Raw genomic sequence first — 23,850 nt, forward strand, 5'->3', positions numbered from 1 at the left:
GGTGCTCAGGACTAGGGCTGGAGCTTCACAGATGGGCAGATTTCTGTAGCTGGAGCAGAGCTGGTGGGAACCCTAGGGGATCAGGGAGGAGAAGGGCATGGACAGAGGCTTCAGGGTGCCAAATGTGTTTTCTCTGCAGGCGGGGAGGGGAGTGTTTGCACTGAATGGCTTAATGATGTCAGTGGGGCCCCACCTGAAGAGGGAGGAGTTTTCCCTCTGCCTTGAGGACTGGAGGGAGCCATGGAAGAACCTTGGAGCTGACGGGTTACTGTGAATACTGTCCCTTAGGGACCTGTGTCTGGTCTGCCGGCAGCATGCAGGATGGGCTGGAAGGGCAAGGTTAGAGGACGGTAAGAAAGGGAGCCCGTGGGTTACTATAGGCATGAAGTTGCCCAGTCACTTTACCAAACCTAATATCCACCCTCTAAGGGTCTCGCTCCCTGCTGGTCCTAGAAGCCAAGAGGATGAGTAAAACCCAGTGCCGACCCCAATTTCCTCATAGTCTCTAGTAGGACCACGGGCTGCGCTAGTAGCACTGGGAAGAAAAAGGAAGGCACTGATTGTGAAAGACCTTTTAGAGGAAAACCTAACAGGGTAGGTGGCCGATTGAACTTAAGGGAAGGCAGTGGAGTAGAAACCAGACCCTAATGGTGAGTAATGGGGCCGGGGAAGGTGTCACGTGGGCTTGGGACATGGGGAGGGAGAAGTGGGTTTTGGGGGGCAGGTGGCGAAGAATTCAGTTTTGGACAGAGAGCAATCTCTGGGCACATCCGGGTGGAGATGCTGACTGAGAAGGTAAAGAAGGTCATGAAAACTAGACTCTTGGGAAGACGTCAGGGTGGGCGTGGAGATTTGAGAGTCTTGGAATGCGGACTCCTGGAGGGGCGGTGGTGGAAGCTTTTGGAAGGATGAGCCATAAGCCGCGGTAGCAGCCGAGGATGGAGGAATCAGGGTCACCTGAGGGCGAGGAGCTGAAGAAGACAGGGGCTGGCAAGAGAGAGTCAAAGACAGATGGTCAGGGGTGGGGCGTGGAGCGATGATGCGACAGTGTCGCAGAAGGCAAGAGCGTTTGCAGGGAAGCTTGGGGACTGGGTTAAGAGAGGAGGTACTTCACTGAGCCCAGCAGTCCAGGCTAAGACCTATGGACTCAATTCGGGAAAGGCTGCCTTTTTGTTGGAAGGAGAGAGGTAAGGTTTGATGAACCAGCCAGACGCTGATACGAATGCTGCCTCTTCCTGGTCACCTTGGGCAGCCGACCTCTCTAAGCATGAGTGTCCTCATTGGTAAGAGAGGAGATGACAGTATCATAGCTTGGAGCTGCTGCAGGGACGCTGTGAGTGAAAAGAGGCAAGGTGTGCAAACATTCAGCCCAGCGCCTGGTGCATACTAAGTGCCTCTTGAAAAATTGTAGCTATTGGACTTCCCTGGTGTTTTCCCAGTAGTTAAGACTCCACGCTTCCAATGCAGGGGCCACGGGTTCAATCCCTGGTCGGGGAACTAAGACACGCATGCTGCGTGGCGCAGCCAAAAGGAACAAAAAGAAAAAGAAAAAGAAAAAAGAAAAATCATAGCTACTGTCATGAACGTCATACGTTCTGTGGCCGGACATGGGATTTCTAGGTCCTCAAATGTGAAACTGCAGGCAGCCATGGGATAGGTGTTTCTGGAGAAAACTTTTCAAACTGAGAGAACACTCCCTCCCCCAAATAACCAAGACAGTTTCAGAGCAGGAAGATAGGCTGTGTTATTTCTAGGGGACACTTTTAGACCCCAAATGATGATGGTCCTCCTTAGGGTCCTAATTGTTTTTATCACTTTGCCTTTGGTTCCGCTAGTTTTTGCTTTCATACCATTTACTACCCTTTAGGGTTAGACTTCATTAGGCTTCTCCAGAGTTTGGAGTTTTACATTAGATGCTGTGGAGGAAACAGAGGAGAGAGAACACGTAAAACGCTTGCCTGGGAAGTTTACAGGCTGGATGTGGGGAGAGAGCGTGAAGGAGAAGGAGCAGGAATGTCAGAAAGCAACGTGTAGACAAGTGCAGATTGTTTCTCCAGGCTGAGGCTGTTAGAGCTGAAGCGGGGTCTGGAGCAGGTGGAATCAATTAGGGAAAGCGTCCTTGGACTGATTCCTGTGCGTCCGTGATTTCTAGGATGTCAGTTGCTGAGTTCTGGTGACGCTGGGTCCCCCCAGCTCTGGTTCTGGGTCACAGTCGTCCTCTGAGCCACCCTGTGCTCCTGGGAGCAGGGGACGTCCTCCAGCTCTCTGTGTGCACGCAAGGCCTGCCACCTTCTGGGCTTTCCAGCCTTAATTTCCTGATATTTCCCTCAAGCCCCAAGACCGTCACCAAACCCATACTGTTTTTCTTTTTTTCCTTCCTCTTTTGTTCCCAAACTCAAACTGCCCTTGACTCGGCGTGTTCCTTCCCTGTGGAAGTCTTGTCTGCCCGTCAAGGCCCAAATCTTCCATGGAGTCATATCCGATCTCCCAAACCGGAACTGATCTGTAGTCTGTGCTCTCATAGGACTCTGTCCATGGTTTCTCAGTTGGTCTCATTTCCCCTTGCACTGTAGTTGGCTGTAGACACGTCTTTCTCCCACATTAGACCGGAAGGTGCTTAAGAGGAAGGGTCCTCTGGTTTCTCCGGGACGCCCTCGGCATCTGGTCCAGGGTGCATGTTCGGTGCACATTTGTTCAGTTGAATTGCTTTGATCCTTTCCCCTTGAGAGCTCTTGAGGCCGGCAGTCACTCTCCAGCCTGACTTGTTCAGAGTCGCTCACCCGTGGGGAAGCAAAATGAGGTGAGGCCCCTGCTTGCCCGCTGTGCCCCACAGTGAGTCTGCCGGCCCCGGTGGCCACTGGGTCCTCAGAGCTGCCCGGTCACCCGGCACAGGGGCAAGAAGGGGAAGCTAAGCTTCCTGGGCGGGTGTGATGGCAGGGGTATTCCCGGAAAGGTGTGTCAGAGGATGCACGGCTAGTGAGCAGGCCCATCTGTGTGCAGCCAGCCTGGAGAGCAGGGCTCCTCTGCCCGGCTTCCTAGAGCCGCCCTCTGATTGTGACCGGGTCACCCCCCAGGGAATGAGAAAGACCAAGTCAGTTGAAAGAAAAAATAGAAAGGCTTGGCTTGCTTCATTACCTGGGTAAACAAGAGCTCCACCTGGCTTCAGCGCAGCCCGTCTGCACCCTTCCTTTGCCGAGCCTCGTGTGATATGCACCGGAGTCTCTTCATTGTCAGGAGATGGCAAGAAGACCATGTGCGAGGGTGCCGGCCCCTGGCCTCTGCATGCGTGGGCACTCAGACTCTGCTGGGGAAGGGGTGTTTGGGGCGCGGCCAGGCTCCGCTCTGAGCTCTCCTCCTTTCCCTGCAGTACATCTTTGCAGATGCTTATGCCCAGTACCTCTGGACCACGTTTGACTTCTGCAACACCATCCAAGGCTTCTCCATCCCATTCCGGGCAGCCGACCTCCTGCTGCACAGCAAGGCCTCTAACCTTCTCCTGGGCTTTGACAGGTCTCACCCCAACAAGCAGGTAAGAGAGCTTCTGGGGCTCCTTGAGGTTTCTGTTCTGCCCCAGTGGATCGCCTGTCCTTCGAGTGACCTCCCCCAGCCCCTCCCTCCTCCTCTCTCAGGCTGAGCCTTTGTAGCTACTATTTCACTTCCCACGGCTGCGGAAAACTATATCCCCCTGGCACCCTGGGTCTGCATCCTAGCCAGGGAGCAACACCCAGCCCCGGCAGGCCCTGTTAGTTACACATCAGGCCATTCTTGCTGCAGGGACACCTCTGTTAGTCCTGGGGGTAAATCGGGTCTCTGGAATTAAATCAAAGAGAGCCAGGTAGGGAAGGCTGGCATCTGAGCTGTGCTGGGACCTCTTGTCGAATTTCTGCTCTACCTTTCCCATCCTCCACCTTAAACATACTGCCCTTGCCTACCATTTATTTGAAGTTACCATTCACTTAAATATTCTTGCTGTGTGTGTGTGTGTGTGTGTGCGCGCGCGCGCGTGCGTGCACACGAGCGCACGTGTGTGCGTGAATATAATATAAATGTATGCATTTTCTTCCTTTAACCCGGATTTGAAGGAAAGGTGAGAGATGGGGAGAGCGCCCAGGTAAGTTTCTATCTCAAGGTTAAAACTCGCCAAGTCAAGGGTATTGATCTCGCATAATCCCATGGAACCTGTTGGCCCTGTAGGATGGGGTTCATGATGAGTCTCAAATGACTTTGCTCAGAGGAACCTTGGAACGATTCTTTTTCTTTGCAGGTTGTTTAACCAAAACACGACCTGTTTATCTTCACTTGCCTTAGGGAGTAACCCAAGTATGGGCTGTTTACCAGTGTAGGTGGATTATTGTTGTTTTTAGTCTCCTGCTTCTTGCTCCCTGGTCCCTAGGGCCAGGGACCCTGTCTTTGGAAGTTGAGGGGCAAAGGTCAGCAAGTCAGTTACTCATGGCCACACCTTTGTGTTCGGGGATTCCCTGAGTCCTCTCCATTCAGCTTTCATCACTGTGTCCCATTATGGGTTTTCAAGGACACTGTTTCCCAGGCGAGAAGTACTGAGTATAATCCTTTTGTTTTCACCACCACGTGAGGGTCAGTCTTGAGTAAAATATAATTTCTGATAATCCGTAAAAGGAAGACAAGTCACGATCGTTTTTCCTTCCTTCCAGTACGGAGGTACTGAGACCTTAGTAACTGAATGGAGAAGAATGCAAAGGTGAACTTCCTGCCCTTCCTGCCCTTGTTGGCACGTGGGGTAACCGGGTTGGGTAATGTGATCTCCCCACCTGTCTTCACAGGGGACGTATTGTTGAGGCTGGGGTTTCCACGGGTGTGTGCTGGTGGTGCCATTCAGGGATCTTACATCACGCCTCTTGCATCGTGACCACTTGTTGCTTTGGTCTTTGCAGCTATGGAAATCAGATGATTTTGGCCAGACCTGGATCATGATTCAGGAACATGTGAAGTCCGTTTCTTGGTAAGTCGTGCCATCTGAGAAATTTGAGTTACATAATCCCCTTGCTTCAGTTCTAGCTCCTTCATGCAGGGCAAATCTGCCCTCCCCTGAAATGTGAAGCATCTGGTTCAGGAAGGACACATTCCAGACCCAGGAATGAGAGCTGCAGGTATAACAGACTCCCCAGGGGTTTGGGGGGGTGAGGAAGGAAGGTAACTTGTGGCGGGAGTGACAGAGCTTTTGCATTTTTCAATCCGTCAGGGAATCCAGGGGAATCTTGAAGCTCTTGCATGTATTAGAATTTCTAAAAGACCTTCATTTTTAGAGCGTCATATCAGAAGTGGGGACTTTTCTCTAAAATTCGTTCATTTGTTCATTCATAACATTTTTTTTGAATGCCTGCTGAATATAAAACAGACGCTTTAGGGTGTAAGAAGTTGAATAACTGATGGATGTAGTTATTAAGGATATTGCAGTTTAGGAGAGAAGAAGAGACATTTTGTGCATGTAACATACATCATGAAAGAAGCATGAAGTCCCACGGACATAGCATAAGAAGCCAGAGGAGGGCCATGCTCCTTCCAGATGGGTCATAGGCAGCTCCACGGAGGAGGTTACTGTTGATCCAGGATGTGCACACCAGGTAGGGTGTGGCTGTTTGGAGGGGTGCAGGATGGGAATTCCAGATGGGAACAGAATGGCCCAAGGCAGAGACGAGGCACTGTGGTGCTTGGGTGGAGAACCCTGAGTCTTATCCTTGGACAGTGTATTGGGTGAAATTTGGAAAGGGGTATTGGTATCAGAATCTGCAGTGCTTGCTTGATAAAGGAATTTGGACTGAATTCTGAAAGCCATGGGGAGCCATTGTAGGTTTTTGAGAAGGAAAATGAAATCAACAGGGCTAACCTTTAAGAGGTTGTTTCTGGTCTTAGTCACTTCTGGCCTTTTACTGTTGTGGGGATGATGTATATAATCTTGAATTCGTACATATGCAGACGAATGTGTAGAGCAGACTCCCAGGCGTGGACTTGGTGGGTCAGTGGGAGACAGTCAGACCATTCACACCTACCAAACTTGATACCTCTTGACCTTCACCACCCTGGATCAGCTCTACCCGTACGTAATCTTCCCCATTTCAGTTTCTGGTTGCTCAGGTGAAAAATTCCGAGTCATGACTGATTCCGTGTTGGTTTCATGCTTCACGTTCAGTCCATCAGGAAATCCCTGTGGCTGTACCTTCAGTATATACCCAGGATCCACTACTCAGCAACTATTTAACTCCAAGTCACTGCTGTCACTCATTAATCATCCAGCTGGTCTTTCTACTTCTACTCTTGTCCTTCTACAACTGATTCTCAGCAGGGCCGTATTGATCCTGTTAAAAACAGGTCAGATCATGTTGTTCTTCTGCTTTGAACCCTTTCAAGTGCATCATTACTTTTCTCAGATTAAATGCCAGCTACATTCCTCACCACAGGGCCTTTGCACTTGCTATTTTCCCCGGCTAGAATGCTTGTCCTAAAGATATATTTGTGGCTTGCTCCTTTACCTCATTCAAGTCTGCTCAAATAACATCTTCCAGATGGGGCCTATCCTAAGGATCTCATTAAAATTGCAATTACTCCTGTCATTCCCGGTCTGCTGTAGCCTGATCTGTTCTTTTTCTGCACAGCACTCATCACATCCTAATATACTCTTATTATGCTTATTATTTGTCTTTCTTCAATAGAATAAAACTACACGAGGGCATGGACTTTTTTTCAGTTTTGCACTGATATATCCCCAGTGACTAAAGCATTGAAATTGTAACTTTGCCAAAATTTCTATAGAAAGTGTCAAATTTTGTGTTCATTCTCAACAACATAGAATTATGCCTTTTTCCACAGCCAATGTGTTAGTATCTCAGTATAGTTGTATTTTTAAATCTTGTTTTATTTATGTATTTACTTACATGGCTGCACCAGGTCTTTGTTGAGGCTCGTGGGCTCCTTAGTTGTGGCATGCAAACTCTTAGTTGTGGCATGTAGGTGGGCTCTAGTTCCCTGACCAGGGGTCGAACCTGGGCCCCCTGCATTGGGAGCAACCACTGTGCCACCAGTTAAGTCCCTTGTTGTAGTTCTGATTTGCATTTTTCTTATTATGAATAAGTTTGAACCTCCTTTAACCTAAGGGTCATTTTTACTTCTTTTTTGGGGCCATGTCTCTTCATGCCCTTTGCCCTTTTTCCATTAGATTGTTCATCTGTTTATTACTGATTTCCAGGAGCTCTTGATATATTTGAGATTGGTCCTTTGTGATATGAAAGAGCTTGTACGTGTATGTTCATTTATATTTATATTTTCCAGTTTGGCATTGGTTTTTTGACTTTTACATGTAGTTTTAGTCCTCATTAAATGTAGTGGCTTCACAAGATGTGGATCCTGTCTGTACGTCTTTTAGCCGTCTCTTTGAAGAGGAATGTCTTTGAGTTCGTATTGCTTCCTTAGTAATTAAGGACAGTAAAGGATGGAGCAGAGAGGGGCCTTACAGCTGAGTATCTTCAGGCTCCAGTGGACTTCCTTTTTTTTTTTTTTTTTTTTTTTTTTTTTTGCGCTACGCGGGCCTCTCACTGCTGTGGCCTCTCCCGTCGCGGGGCACAGCCTCCGGACGCACAGGCTCAGCAGCCATGGCTCACGGGCCCAGCTGCTCCGTGGCATGTGGGATCCTCCTGGACCAGGGCACGAACCCGTATCCCCTGCATCGGCAGGCGGACTCTCAACCACTGCGCCAACAGGGAAGCCCTGGACTTCGGTTTTGTAGAGGGCAGCTCTTTCTGACTCTCAGTATTTTCCTTGGGCAGAGGTTGTAGAGTCTTAGATTATAACCACACTCTCATCCGAGTACAACCTCTACCCAGGGAACACCATTAGAACTTTTTTTTTTTTTAACTTTAAAGGGACAGATTGTTCTTTTTTCTGTTTAGAGAATCATATATTAAGAGGGCAAACCAGCAGGATTACTAAATAAAGAAGCTTCATGTTTGGGAATTTTTGTGTTGTACCTTCTGCCTCTGTGCAGACATGCAGATAGATATCCTAGGGGAAGGGGCTGCCTGTCTTATTGTAGATAATGACATGTCTGGTGTCAGGGAATTTCAGGCTATTTGAGGGATTTCTCCTAGGGTTCCCCATAATACGTGAGAGTGTAATGTAACCTCTCAGAGAATAAAGGCACACTTCGTTCAGCGATGCTTGGCGGCCTAGGAGCAGCAGGGGTGAGGAAAACCAGTGATTTATGTTATCCAGAGCTGGAGATTGGCAAGACAGGACAGAGGATGAGCCATGGGGGCGGGTTCAAGGATGCCCTGAAAGACTGTAAGTGAGGTGGGTGAGGCCAAGTGAGGACCAATGACTGTGCTCAGAGACAGAGCAAGGCTTGGAACTTCCAAATGCGGGTAAAGAGAAGAGGAATTCAGTGTCAGTGAGCATGGAAAGTGGGAGGCTAGCGATTGCCAAGTACAGGAATTTGTTAGGGGAGCAGCTCTCAGAAGGGAGAGGTTCAGATGTGGATTACGGAAGAGAATTGGGGTGAAAGCCGCAGCTCTTTCTGTTGCTAGCTGTCGGCTGCTTTGGGTTACGAAGGAATAGTAGAGGTGAGCTCCACCTCCATATCTGGGTGAAGGTCCCTTCCTCTCTGCCTTTTTAAAAATATCCAGCGTGTTTTAATTTGCATATCCTCTAGGGTAGAGGAAGTACTTTAATCAGTACTTCCAACTGTGGAAAAGAAGAGAACACGTCCTCCCCATCCCTCCCCTGCTCTGCACACAGAGCATCTCGCGGTGAACGTTAGTTTCTCTCATTGGGACAGGCTGGTTTCTCCATTGTCCTACCAAGACTCCAGATTGTAGGGCCAAAGTCAAGTCTTCCCCCTTTGCAAAAAGAGGCTCTTTTGTTTTCCTCTTTCTTGTCTCCCTTCTTTTCTTCTTCCTCCCTTCCTCCCTCCTTTCTTTTCTTTTCCTTCCCGTCCCTTCTGTCTTGGAACTTGCTCTTGACAATGCATCTTGGAAGGAATTTCCTATCATTGCCTCCATTATCCCGAGAGCCATTGTGTCTGTAGAACCGTACAGATGGTTTGTGTGAATTAATCATTAATGAGTCCTACTTCTCCTTGGGTCATCACTGCATCCTCACTGTGAAGCTCTCCTCCAAATTTTTCCAACTGTTTTTCCCTCTTGCTAAATGGTCCGCCTGGCCTTGGTGTTCTTGTGCAGGTTAGGAAACCTCGGGCAGGTTAGTTGTCCTCCCAGGCTGCTCTTAGGGCCCTTCTTAGGGGACACACCAGTGCAGAGATTCTTCTCTCAGGTAGTTTGATCTAATCACTCTGCAGTTTTTGGTTTGGAAGAGCTTTTGCAATATGTCCATGGATCCACGCAGCAAAGATCAATGCAGCAAGGAACTCTATAGGATAAAAAGAAATGTAAGGCATGGCCTTTGATGGAATCTATACTCTGTCTAGGAAGCTCAGACAGATACATTATGGTGAACGGTATAATATAGTGGGTAAGAAGGTCCATTGTATAAAGTGAAAAGACTGATTCCAAAATCCACTTAAGGCAGTTCTCTCCCTTTTCTTGAACTCATAAAAAAGGCTTGGAATTGAGACGCATGGCTAGTGATGGGAGAAGGGCATGGGGGAAGGCTTCCTGGAAGAGGGGGACTTGCACTTGATCTCAGAAGACGAGTAGGATTTAGATGTGCAGATCAGAGTATATGCAGAGGGCATCCAGGTAGAGGGGGATAGTGTGGACAGAAGCACAGAGGGAGAGTGAGCCCTGCGTTTCTGAAGGACGTCAAGGGGATCAGTACACTTGCCTTTCACTTTTCCTTCTTTTCCCTCTCCTCTAGCCCCGCTGGAGCTTGCCTGGAGTGAAACCCAGGCTGTAAACAACAGTACCAGCAGAAAATACTTGACAAGTGGCAATTCCTTTCCCTCTCTGCTGAGCCAAGGAGCCGCCAAAGGGTTGTGTTTGCGGCACAGGGAGAGAGCATCACTTCTAGCTGCTGCCATGGTGACCCTGGGTTCTCATTGATGGTCTGCATGGCAGGACCTCTACACCTCCAACGACTCAATGTGGAGATGATGACAACCGCTTTTTTTTTTTCTTCCAGGGGAATCGATCCCTACGACAAGCCAAACACCATCTACGTTGAACGACACGAACCCTCTGGCTACTCCACAGTTTTCCGAAGTACAGACTTCTTCCAGTCCCGGGAGAACCTGGAGGTGATCCTGGAGGAAGTGAGGGACTTCCAGCTGCGGGACAAGTACATGTTTGCCACAAAGGTGGTGGTAAGTTCGAGGAGTAAACTGCTTTTGCGTGTCCGTTCTGAGGGTGGGTGTTCTGTGATCAGGCACGGAGGGTCCATGCAAGCAGGGACGGAATGCACGTGCCTGGGGGAGCTTGACTGCCGGTGCTGGATGTAGCTGGACACTCCCAAGGGACCTGGAAGGTTCTGGGAGGTCAAGGAGCAGAAAAGCTTAGACAACCACTCAGAGTGTCTCTGGGTGCTGGGAATTTGGTCCTTTCCTGGTCCAAGCATCCTTGACCAACACACACTTCTTTGAAATCCCGATGAAAAGAACACAGAAAGGAGGGGTGGGGCTAAGTGGCTTTTTTTTCTTTAATCCCACTCCCTGATTTCCCTGCAGCTCAGGCCCATTTCTTTGGGAGGTTTGGACACATGTTCATTTACATGGCTAGTAGAATGTGTAGTCATTGGCTAGTGGGAGTTAATGCTCTAAGAAAAGCAGTACTTAAGCTTCCAGCTGTCAGTAAGTAGCTTAAGTCTCAGGCTTTGGGAAAATCTTCTCCTTGATTTTGTGTGTTGGAGCCACACGCTGAAATGGAGGGCTTGCTCATTTAAAACCACAGTTGATTATTTAACAGGACTTGCCTTACAGCTGTATCAAGTTGCAACCATACTGCCCTTGTGTAAAGGAAAAAACCAGGCCTGGCCAAGAGTAGGTTGGGCTGCTCTTGCCGGGGGGTGCAAGCTTGCTTTCATAACGCGACCATTGCCTCCTTGACCTCAGGTCTGACGGAGGTCTCTGGGGCCTGGGCGGTTGCTCTTTTCTGTCGTTGTTAACCTTAGGGACTAAAACCAGATGTCATGTTTTCGTCCAGGTTCTCACTTATTTATATGTTGGTAGCTGGCCAGGCAGAAGCAGGTCAACCCGCTTGGTAGGATCCTAGGGTGGAGAGAGAACTTCCCCAAAAGGGAAAGCAGGGAGCGAGGTTGGAATCAGAAGAGAAGATGCGAGAGGCTAAATGCCAGAGGGGTTCCCCATTACACACCTCGAAAAATGGTTTTTTTTGTTGTTGTTGTTGTTTTGTTTTTGCGGTACGCGGGCCTCTCACTGTTGTGGCTCTCCCGTTGCGGAGCACAGGCTCTGGACGCTCAGGCTCAGCGGCCATGGCTCACGGGCCCAGCCGCTCCGCGGCATGTGGGATCTTCCCAGACCGGGGCACGAACCTGCGTCCCCTGCATCGGCAGGCGGACTCTCAACCGCTGCGCCACCAGGGAAGCCCTCGAAAAATGTTTTTTAAGACCACTAAACCATGACAAGTTTTCTTCTGTCAGGCTGTTTGCCTCGAGTCACTCCCTGGATCATTTGCTTCCTGCCTTGCCTGTCTGTCTCTCTTACACACGTGCGTGCACACAGAACAGCCCAAGGACACAAGCATCCTTGAGTTGCTTCAAGCACAGGGATGTGCTGGGAGTGCAGAGGTGAGAGGTCAGGCCTGAGGACTGGTACCTTGTGACATCCAGTTGGGTGACCCCAAGTACCAATTGTGTTTACAACCTTGTCTCCAGTCCTCTGGTGCTCATAGGTCTTTTTTGTTTTAGTCTCTTGGGCCTGTGCTTTTTGTGATTTTAATTTCTCAATTTTAAGTCCCAGTGACTAATTCCCAGATTTCTTTTACTGACTGAGCTGGGAGGGTCTGAGGTGGAGAGCACTTGTGCATTCCCTCATCCTATTATTTCTAGATCTCACACCTGAGAATAAGTTATATCCCCTTTAGAGCTTTCTGTGCCTCTGTTCTGCCATCACAGCTATGTCTGTTGTGTAGACATAGCTGATTTTCAGAGTGCCGGTGGTAATTTCTTTACTATTCCTGGCCAGTGGTAGGATCAGGGGCTGTGTCTGTTTGATCATCACTGATGCAGTACCCAGTATCTTGCACATTGCTTGATACATAGCAGATGTACAGTGGAGTCGAATGAATCTTTGCCTGCCTAATTTAGAAAGATGAGGCTACTGGCGTTTTCTTTGGGGGGGGGGATGGGATTGGGGGATATTAAATTATTAGTTCTTTTATTGTCAACTCTCATCTCTGTGTGTGGCTTATTGATTTATATGGTATTGGTGGCAAAATTGTAGTTGTGTTGGCTTCTTGCTTCAGCACATGGATGGACCACCAGATTCCAAGGTCAGTGGTGTTAGCTAGAGGCTCCAGGTGAGATGAGCTAGGCCACCTCCTGGAAGTGGTGTCCTAGGGTCACCTGCAGCAGCAGCAGCAAGGGCCCTTGTTACAAATGCAGATGGCAGGGCCCAAATGCATTTTTTCCCCTGAGCATCCTAGGATGCCTAAGAGTCTGCAAAATTGGAGACATTCTTCCCTAAAGCCTTCTACATGCAGAAGCTTCCAATGCTAGTTATATTATCAAAGGCACGTTTCTCAATGGATGGGTTGATGAGAGGAGAAACACAACTGGCAGTGGATAATAAAATGGGTATTTTTCTCCTTAATACACTAGAGTCCTAAGCCATAAGGATAAACAACATTGGCCTTGGTTGGATAACCCTGTCAGTAGGAGTATTGAGGCCTGCAAGTGTCACTTCTTCTCTGGGGTGTGCCCAGCACTCTGGTTGCTGGTTTTGGGGAATTCTGAGTGACTTTAATGTTAAATGGATTCAAATCAAATTAGGAAAGTCAAGGAACTCATTGTAAAAGGACAGAAAATTGGTTTTGGGCGATGAACTCTTTGGCTTTTTTCCGGCACCGTGAATGATTCCAGTTCTTTGCAGGTTAGTACTTTAGAACATGTCTGGGCAGCCATCTGGGTTCTGGACTGGAGCTGGTTTTCAAGTCTTCCTAACTCTCTGGGGCCCTTCTGACCTGGCTCTTACTTCACATGTGCTTTGTATCAGATGCCCTTCAATTTCCTTTTAACCCAAGTTTAATTTTTCTTCCTTGGTTTTTGACATGAAATTCACTTACATAGTCCACAGCATAGGGCCACCATTAATGCAACAGGGAGGCACCTCTGCAAAGGGACCGACATCAGTTTGTGAACTTGGTGAGACGCAGCTGTGAGGTACTTCCTGGTGGATAACGGTAGTTGCCGAACAGTTGGAGGGAGGGGAGGGCTGGCTGCTACTCTCCAGCTGCACTCCCAGCCTCTCCTGAAAGCCAGGCTCAGACATTTCTTGCACAAACGCGCAGCAGTGAGCCAACACCCGATGCATGAGCTTGTTGGAGTCTCCTCTCTGTTCTTACAGATGATGCAGACACAGGGTTCTAGAGCAGGCTTGGCAAACCATGGTCCTTCACTTGTTTTTGTCAATGAAGTTTTATTGAAACACAGCCATGCTCATTTGCTATGTGTCACCTGTTGCTGCTTTCATGTTACAGTGGCAGAAATGAGTCATTTCCTAGAGGCAGGATGGCCCACAAAGTCTAAAGTATTTTTATACAGACCTTCACAGAAAAAGTTTGTCAACCGTTGTTTTAGAGGCAGGATTCTGTTCGCCTTTCACTTGGCATCAGGCAGCTAGACTCCTCCAATGCAAGAGCTTGATGAATCTGAGGCATCACCCCCAAGAGTTCAGGTGACAGGCCTCCCTAAATCGCTGTGCCCTGTTCATGCCAGGGTGTTACCTTTAGGATATTATGGCTAATTCAGACACCTTGCATTCTGCAGATTTCCCGAGAGAACTCATTTGGACTTTCACTGTTCTGACCAGCCAACCACTAATTTCACTATTGGAAACCAATTTCTAACCATCATTATGCTGAGTTAAAGTCGCTAAGGCTGACAGAGATAATGGAAAAACTTAGTTATTGCCTCAGAACTCTGGGCTTCTACACGGGAGGTTAGCTGGCCACGGTGGGGATGTGACTTTTAGGATAACTGACCAACATCTGACTCTTGACGAATTATTTTAATTATGACATCCCTTAAAGGTCTCCAAACATAGACCTAGGTATACGTACTCGCTGCTTATAACTCATACAACAATAAAGCTCAAATGTTTTTACGGATTAAAAATAAAACTATCCTACCAAGGTGTTTAAAATTAATTTTTTGTAACACCAGTATTGAGATATAATTTGTACAGCATAAAATTCACCCTTGCAAAGTACACAATTCAGTGGTTTATTTCACGAGGTCACGTAACGCTCACCACCATCTAAATCCAGAACGTCGTGGTCACCCCCAAAGGAAACTTCGTACACAGTAGCAACACTTTCCACTCCCCTCTCCTCCCAGCCCCTTGCAACCAGGAATCTCCTTTCTGCCTTGTGGATTTGCCTGTTCTGGACATTTTATGTAAAGGGAGTCATATGATTTGTGACCTTCCGTCACTGTTGTCTTTCGTAGTATCGTGTTTTCGTGCGTGTTGAAGCAGGGATCATGGGATCACCGTAGTTTTACGTTCGCTGCTTCTTTCTCCTGCCAGATCAAATCTCTGGTTGAACCCCTCTGGCGAATTTTTGTTTTGAGTTATTGTACTTTTCAACCCAAGAATTTCTATTTGTTTCTTTTTTTAAAAAAAATAATTTCTGTTTCTTTATAGATATCCTCTATTTGGTGAGACAGTGTTCTCATACTTTCCTTTTTAATTCATGAGACATGATTTCCTTTAGTCCTTTGAATGCGTTTAGGATAGGGGATTGAAATTTCTTGGCCGATAAGTCCGATATCTGGCCTTCCTCAGGCCAGACTGTTGTGTGTGTGTGTGTGTGTGTGTGTGTGTGTGTGGTGTGTATGGGTGATACGTTGCTGTTTGCTTGCCATTGTTTTGGTGGAAAACCAGACATTTTAAGTGATATAATGTGACAACTCCTCACATCAGAGTAACCCATTCCCAGGGGGAGCTTTTTGTTGCTTGAGTTTTTGCAAGCTTTTATTTCATTTTCAGGATTCTGAAAAAGTTGATTTTTGTTGGTATTATTGTTGCCTTTGTTTTGTGAGTTTCCTGCATTCATTTTGTAACGTCTGCATCCCTTGTTGGGTATGGCTAGTAAAGTACTGACCATTAGCGGTCAGCTAATGACGGAACAGAGATTTCCTTATGCACTTTGAGCCATTCGTCTGGCAGCCTTTGCTGAGGGCCTCTGAGTGTGTGTTGGTGGCATGCCTTCTACAACTCTGCCTTAGCCTCTGCTTCTTGTTTGTGTAGAGACGCAAGGTTGTTAGCTGGCTGTGAGAGATTAGGCCCTTTCAGTTCTTTCCTGAGCATAGCACAGCCCTTTTGTGTGTGACCTTGTAAATGTCTTGGAATATTTCAGAGCTTATCAAAACCTCTTACGGACATCTTCTTCCCCAGTTTTTCCTTTTAGGCCTTTTAGTTCACCTTTTGCAGTTCCAAGCGATAATGTTTCTCCAGCAGCTGTGGTGTTAAAACATTTGCCACTTGTCACTGTTCCCCGTAAACGTCCTGGCTACAGGTCTGTGTGTACAGCGAGCTGAGTCATGTTATATAAAGAGAAGACCCGAGAATGCAGCTTTCAAGCGAGTCACCAGGCAGATCAGATCTGACAGTCCTCTGGCTGTGGGGCATTTGGGAAGCTCCAAACCTGTTCTGTCCTCTCCAGTGGCTGCTGGGCTGGTGGTTTTCACAGCTGTTGTAGCTGTGAAGCTGTGGGTTTCCCAGGCTACCACAGAGCTAGAGAGAAAAGGGATGGGATTAGAACAAGTTAAAACATCACCAAGTTAGCTCTTCTTGCCGGTCTTCAGTCGTTGTCTTGAATAAATGCTCCTTGAGTTTTTGCAAGCTTTTATTTTCAGGATTCTGAAAAAGTTGATTTTGAGAATTTTTGTCAGTGTTCTTGTTGTTTTCACAGATGAGTGGGTTTTTAGAGTTCCTCACTTTGCCGTTCCAGAAGTGCTTTCAATTAATATTAACTTTGCACACTTTTTATTATGGACGTTTTCACATCTACATAAAAGAATAGTTTGTACTGATATGACCTCCCCTTGTGCCTTCATTCAGTCTCAATAGTATCTACGTTCGCTAATCTCTTTTCAGCTGTCTACGCACTACTTATTTTTTCTCCTGGACTGTTTTAAAGCAAATCCAGATATAGCATTTTATCCATAAATTGGGTATAAACAACATGAATGTGGATGGCATTTAGCCGAAACTTTGTTACTGCTTTGAAGGAGAAGGTGGCAGGGAATCTTCCAGCCCATTTCTATCATGATCTAATTTGTATGTGCAAAAGAAATTTGGATGTATCAGTTTGGCACTGTGTCTGGCTAGCAGACTAGAAATAAAAGCGGCGTAGCCAAGACGGAGGTTTATTTTTCCCTCCTCAGTGCCGCCGGAGGTAGGCGGTCTAGGGCTGGCATGTTGGTGCCCTGGTATTATTGGGGTCGCAGGCCTCTATCTTGCTGTTCTACCATCCAAACAAATGATTTCCATTCTCAAAGTTCCCTCATGGTCCACGACACGTGTACTAGCCTTCGAGTCTATTGGAGTTAAGAAGAATTAAGGACAGACAGAAAGGTCAAAATAGGACCCCTCCTAGCTGATTCAGTCTCTTTAAGCAGCTTTCCTTGAAACCCAACGCAATAGTCTGTTTACGTCTCATCGACTGGGAACTCAGTCGCATGACCACACAGAGTTGTACAAAAGGAAGAGAGTCTTAGTCTTTTACTCAGGTGGCCTTCAGGGTCCTTTTGCCAAGGATGAAAGGCATTAATGGATGCTGGGGTAAGCGTAGCAGTGTCTGTCTGTTTCTGAATATGCTCATAGGTGACTGCGCAGAACATTTCTGAAGGAATGGCCCAGAGCCCGTTACCAGTGAGCACTCGGGAGCAGAGCGGAAACAGATCTTCTGCATTTTACCTTATACCTGTCTGTATTGTGAGATGTTTTTCACGAGTATGTTTTACTTTTATAATAATGGTAAAGGAAAACCCAACATCAACAAAAACCCATCGTTTGTTAAGAAATCCATCTTACAATCAATGTGCCGTGGTTTCATTGTTCATACTTTTCTTGGTGGTGGTAAAATACCACAATAACTCGTCTGCAGATGCTTTAGGAATGAGCCTGATTATCCAGATTTAGGAATCCTTCTCTTGGAAGGAAGTGGGATGGATGTGTTTAGAGGTTTCTCATGACCTTAGTATTCTGTGATTTTTGCATTTATGCCTTGCTATCCATTCTCAATTCTCAAGCTTCCCAGCAGCCATCATTAAGAACACTTAACTAATGATGGGCCTGAATGTCACTGAGAAAGGTGGCTCCTTTCTCAGGTATAACTGCAATAGGAAGTAGTGACAGAACATAAAAGCATAAAAAATATGTGTTTCACTGATATCTGTGTATTTATATATATTCATAAGGATTTATATAGGGTGACTTAAATCATCTGACCTTTATACATAGTTATAAAACTTTATTGACCTAAGGAGGGCTTTTGGAATTTATACATAGCAGTTTTACTGGGAACTCTTCTCTCATTCAGGTGATACATTTTGCGTTTTTAATCGGTCTATCATTTCTATAGCCCCATACTGAGGACAAGCTATTATGTGGTTTTCGGGCTGCCATTCTGAAAAGGCAGTCTTCTGTACTTCTCTGCCTGGCTTCTTTAAAACAGACGACTTTTAACCGGTGTTCAGTGGTGGCTTGAAAAAAAAAATGTGTGTGTGTGTACACACACATTCTGCTGCTCAAATGAATAGAAAATAACTTCATGTTCATCAGCCTGCTCTTCACAGTATTTATTGGACATGCGTGAGCATGTGTATTAGTAGTTGTTATATTACAGTTAAGAGAAATGGGCATCTTCCGTCCTCTATAGGAATTTAAAATCTATAATAAACAGTAGCAACATAGCCAAGGATAAGTGAAGCCTTCTGGCTGGGGATCCCGACATTCTAATCAGTTGGGTGATAGTCGTGCTTGCGAGGATGTCCGCACGAGGATGGACCTCCCTGTCTGTTTTCGTAGATGTGCCACATTTGCCTTCAGTTCCCGGTCACAGACTTGTAGAGCTGGAAAAAGCCACATAGATCCTTTACAGTGTTTCTTATCCTTTTTTGAATCATTGACCCTTTTGAGAACCTGGTGAGACGTTCTCCCTAGCAAAACGAGTGAGTACATCGACACAGAAAATTTGTATATATATTTCTGGGGTTCCTGGACCACTTAAACCCATACCCAAAGTCCTGATTCAAATCAGCTTCTCATTTTATAGATGAATAAACTAGGACCTAGAGAAATTTAGAGGTGGCTCCAAATCTAGTGCTTTTATATACATTTGCAAGCTTCCAGCTGTGGTTTAGTATCTCTAAAATGCAACGTGACGTGGTCAGCATCGTGTGGAGTGAGTGCATCACGTGTGCGGTCAGCGTCATGTGACGTACTCTGTATGCTACCAAAGAAAGCATATTCTAGCAAAAGACCTTAATCACTGAGGAGTCTTAAAAGATTAAAAAGAGAATCAATGAAAATCCCTTCAACTCTTGGTACAAATTAAAGCCCTGTGACTCGGGATCCTAGCGATCTGCAGATACGAGTAGAAGGAGGAAGAGGGTAGTTTTTATGCGTATCAGGTGTGTGGCTGACCTCACCCAGGGGTGGTTTGGGGGCTGTGGGCTCCTCCGCCCCGCCTGTCTCGCCATCACACAATTCTCTCCCTTTTCACTCTCTGCTTAAGCTTTGGCGGCCACTGCCCCCTTCCCCAAGCTCAAGTTCTCCCATCATACCGTCGTCCTTCCTCTTCATGTGGTATCTGGAGTATCTAATATTTATTGTAGACCAGGTATCTAGGATAAATTGGTGCAGCCCAAGCTGCCCAGTGACAGCAAATGTTGCAGAAATGTGCATTTGAGGTCACACTCTCTATTTTGTGTTTTTAGTTGAATCAGAGGGGTCTGACTTTTCACTTTTCTCTTTTCGCTCATTTTGAGTGGCGATAATATAGTACAGTTGATTTTTTTTTCCTCTTCCTTGGCAGCATCTCTTCGGCAGTCTGCAACCATCCTCTGTCCAGCTCTGGGTCTCCTTTGGCCGCAAGCCCATGCGAGCAGCCCAGTTTGTCACAAGATATCCTATTAATGTGAGTGGGGTCCACGCCGGGGTGGGAAGGAGTGCCGTTGTCCTCGTGCACAGGTTAGAGGGAGGGTGATGGGGGGTGGATACCTGATGGAGTCTCCCTGAAGTCACTTTCTAGATCGGTCTCGAGAGAGAGAACCATTATGCTTTGGGCATCTTGGTCTGTTTTCTCCCTCTTCACTTTTTGAAGTGGAGCTGAATGGGAGCCTTAATTTGCTTTAAGTGGAGAAGGATTGGCAGAGAGGTTTGGAACCAGAGTCAATGGTCTCAGTGTGCTAGTGCTGAAGGAATGAGAGGTTAGTGACAGCAGTAGTTATTTATTAAGTACCTGCTGTGTTGCTCACAGATGGTGAGGTTCCAAAAGGGGATAGGATTTGAGTCTCACCCTTTTAGAAGCAGATGGGTTGGAGAGCCTGAGAGCAGAGCAGAGGAAGAAACCATGTACAGTCAAAGGCTTGACTGTGCAGTACGTGTTAGAACATAGAGAGCGATAGGGAAAGTCAGTGTGGACCGGGTCATCAGAGACGTGACCACGGGGAGGAGGGGGCATTTGGAGGCCTTGATGCCCGGAGTTGGTGTGATGGAAGGTTAGTAGCTAAGAGGAGGGTGTGACGGAGAACATGCTTGTCTGTTCTTTGCTTTCTCTGGGCTCTGCCTTCCTATAGTCACCTTAGAGAAAATAAGAGGGAAGGAAATGCACATTAATCCATGTTGTACTTTGTACTAATGATAGGGAGACATTATTAACTAAAAGCGATTTCTGGGTCATGTTTGGAGTTCAGGGCCCATTCTTATTTTGTGTCCCACCTGCCAAGAAGGGGTTTGCTCCGGCCGTAAGGCAGCCTCAGGGTCTCCAAAGAGAGAGTCGGGCAAGCTTCTTTCCCAACGTGGGGAGGCTTTCCGTGGGCTCCGAGCCTGCAGTCCTCACTGGGACATTTGGAAGTCATTGCTTTAGTGTGCGCTGGGACAGTCCACAGGGCCTGTGTGGTTTTTTTGACTTCTCTCTTTTCTGACTTCTGATGCCAAAGGAATATTACATTGCGGACGCCTCCGAGGACCAGGTGTTTGTGTGTGTCAGTCACAATAACAACCGCACCAACCTGTACATCTCGGAGGCGGAGGGGCTGAAGTTCTCGCTGTCCTTGGAGAATGTGCTCTATTACAGCCCAGCAGGGGCAGGCAGTGACACCTTGGTGAGGTAAGGAGACCGGGAGGCCCTCCCTGCGTTCTTACACCCCCGCACGACCTCTGGATGGGTGGGTTTCAACATTAGCTGCACGTTTGGACTCACCTCGGCAGGGAGGTTTCAGAAACCCCGATTATGCCTGGCTCACCTTCCTAGAAATTATATTTTATCTGGTTTGGGGTGTGATGGGTGTGTGAGGATTTTCAGAAGCTCCCCAGGTGACGTTTATGTGATGCACAGGCTGAGCACCACTGCCTGGGTGACACTTAGGGTCACCGCCGCAGTGTCAGCCCCTCCTTTGGGTTCCCTTCATTCAGTTACCTGGTTTTGTGGTCTCAGAGCCAGTGGGAAAGAGCGCTTGCAAATCATCATCAACTCCAGACCAGCTGGTATATGTGGCCGCAAGGCCCTGCTTCTGTGTGACTCTGGTTAATTGACATCATTACTCTTTTTTTCAGTAACTGCAAGGTATTGTTCTGTGGTGTCTGTGGAAAGACACCAACATCACCGATCCTTTGTCAGTAAATCACATGCCTGGAGTTGTCCTGCAGTAACGGGTGTTCTCTGGGTCGTGGAGTAGTCCGGGGTTTGGGAGGGGTGGATGCCACGAATCCGTGGGGGCACTGGTGCCACAAGCCCATTTATTCTCATTTACTGGGTGACAAACCAGACTTGTGTGTGTCTGACTGTGATTACGTTTACTCTGTGCTCTTGGGAAGAGCCGTCCGGTGGAGCTGACTGACTGGTCTGCAGTGAGGTCTGGCCCAAAAGGCCGTGACCACCAGGTCAGAGGGCATGTCCTTGCTGCCCACTGTCCCTCTTCACGTTGCCAGTTCATTCAGTCATCAGTTCATTCAGCAAGTATGCTGCTGCCTGGTGCCTGGCGATGTTGGCGTGTACAGCCATGAGATATTGTATCCAGCAAGGAAAACTCAAGACGAGGCCCTACATTCTATGGAGCTTTTGTTCTAACTGGGGGAAAACAGAATATAAACAAATATGTGATCTGCTGATAATGGTGAGCGCTGAGAAAAAGAATAAAGCGAGATAAGAGGACAGAGGGTTACGAGGGTATTACTTTATATTGGCTAGTCGTGGCAGGCTGTTTCACGAGGGTGACATTCCAGCAGGTGCCTGAATTACACGAGGAAGGGAGCTGGGCACATACCCCGGGGAAGAGCATTGCAGGCGGAGGGAACAGCAGGCACGGGGGTTCTGAGGTGGGACTTTGTTGGTTTAATTTAGGAGCAGTGAGGAGGCCAGGGTGGATCAAACAGCTGGTGGAGGGGAGAGAGCATCCCCAAGACACAGGAACCAAGAGAGCAGGGTTCAGGTTGTGTAGAGCCCTCAAGGGCGTAGAAAGAACTTTATCTTTTTCTTCTGTTCTTCTTTTTTGTGCGGTGTCCTAACCACTGGACCGCCAGGGAATTCCCTATTTTTTCTTCTAAGCACGATGGAGGGTTTTGACCGGAAGCTGGACATTATTTGGTTTAACCTGTTACGTTCCCCCCCCCCCCCCCCCCGGTACGCGGGCCTCTCACTGTTGTGGCCTCTCCCATTGCGGAGCACAGGCTCCGGACGCGCAGGCCCAGTGGCCATGGCTCACGGGCCCAGCCGCTCCGCAGCATGTGGGATCTTCCCGGACCGGGGCACGAACCCGTGTCCCCAGCATCGGCAGGCGGACTCTCAACCACTGCGCTACCAGGGAAGCCTGGTGTTACGTTTTTTTGGACACCATTTTAAAAACTGTGAATTGCATTATGTAAAGAAAAGTGCATAAAACATAAATGGGTAGTGTTAATAAATAATTTTCAGTGAACGCTCACGTGACTTATCTTTTAAAGAAGCCATCCTGGATGCCGTGTGGAAATTAGACAGTGGACTTTCATGTGTCTGGTGGGGACATGAGTGGAAGCGGACTTTCATGTGTCGGGCGAGGGGGACGCCCAGCTGTGAGAGCACTGCCGGAAACCAGGCCAGTGGAGATGGAGGTTGGCTGGACCCCGGGGCGGTAGCAGTAGAGATGCTGGAAATGGTCAAATTCTGACCATTTGCTGATGGACTGGACATGGAGTATGAGAGAAGGAGGAGTCAGGGACCCACCACTGCTTGGCCGGGGTAGCTGCTGCAGTGATGGTTTCAGACTGACGGAGAGGGCTGGGCGAGGTGCAGGTGTGGGGAAAAGATCAAGAGTTCTGGTTTGGAGATGCCTATTAGATATCCAAGCAGAGAACTTCCTGTGTGGTCTCTGATACGCTTTTCTCCGCCCTGTTTCTTCTCCTTTGGAGGTGCTGTCATCTTTTACTCCTTACTTTTTTTTTCCCCTGTGTAGACGCGCAGGTTATTTATTTACTCCGGGTCCCTCCCCCCTCCCACAGGTTCCTTATTATTCAGTGTCTTATGTTGTGTTATAAACCATTCCTGCCCCGATTCATCCTCAGGTCGTTCTGGTCAGTCACGGCCCCTTCCGGCTGGTCCTGTGGCTTTTTTTTTTTTTTTTGATTTATTGAAGTGAAATTCTCATGATGTTAACCATTTTATTAATGTAATCAACTCAGTGGCACACAGCACATTCACAATGTTGTGCAACCACCAGCTTGATCTAATTCCCAAACATTTACATTTATATTTCCCCCCAAGAAAACCCCTTACCCGTTCAGCAGTTTCTCTCCACTCTCTCCTCCTCCAGCCCCTGGCAGCCACCAGGCTACCTTCTGTCGCTACGGAGTTGGCTGTTTCATATAGATGGAATCATGCCGTAACACCTGACCTTTGTGTCTGCCTTTGTGTCTGCTTCACTTTGTCATGTAACGTTTTCAGGGTTTATCCACGTGTAACACGTGTCAATCAAGACTTCATTTCTCTGTATGGGTGAGTAATAGTGTCCTTCCTTTTTTATAACTAAAATCATGAACCACTCTCTCTCTGGCCTTCTGCCGACTCTTTGTCTGTCACCTTTGAGAGCCTCCAGCTGTGGGGCTGATGAGTCGGGGCTTGGCTTCTGCATTTGTCAGCCCTTCAGGATGGAGACGGCAGGGCAGGGCAGGGGCCCGAAGCTGCAGCGAGTGGCTCCCCAGGAAGCGGGAACCTCAGTGACGTGGCCACGCGACCACTGTGCACAGACAGACGGCCCTTTATGCAGTTACAGACATTCCTCCCCGACTGCCTGCCCTGCCTCACCGCTCGGTCCAGTTAGGAAAGTGAAAATAGATTTACGTCAAGATTCATAGACTTGACATCCTCCTCGGCCTTCTTATTTTTTTTTTCTTCAGATTTTATCTCGGGACTGGAGATGTTCAGATGTACTCAATTGAATGACCTTTGTCAGCTGCGTCTCCATCTCAGCACGATGACATGGGACGGGGTG

At 47.6% G+C, this 23,850-nt stretch overlaps 1 protein-coding gene across 2 annotated transcripts in view; it reads left to right on the forward strand.

Moving 5' to 3' along the window:
* The window catches only part of SORL1 (sortilin related receptor 1), a 258,242-nt gene that overhangs the window by 123,761 nt on the left and 110,631 nt on the right, over positions 1-23,850 (forward strand). For both annotated transcript variants that reach the window (XM_060304206.1, XM_030839654.2), the window contains exons 4-8: positions 3,368-3,529; positions 4,911-4,978; positions 10,105-10,285; positions 19,200-19,301; positions 20,326-20,495. In XM_060304206.1, coding sequence (XP_060160189.1) covers positions 3,368-3,529; positions 4,911-4,978; positions 10,105-10,285; positions 19,200-19,301; positions 20,326-20,495 — 683 coding nt within the window. The remainder of the gene's footprint in view (positions 1-3,367; positions 3,530-4,910; positions 4,979-10,104; positions 10,286-19,199; positions 19,302-20,325; positions 20,496-23,850) is intronic.

This window comes from Globicephala melas, chromosome 8 (genome assembly GCF_963455315.2).
Source record: "Globicephala melas chromosome 8, mGloMel1.2, whole genome shotgun sequence".
Classification (NCBI taxonomy): domain Eukaryota; kingdom Metazoa; phylum Chordata; class Mammalia; order Artiodactyla; family Delphinidae; genus Globicephala; species Globicephala melas.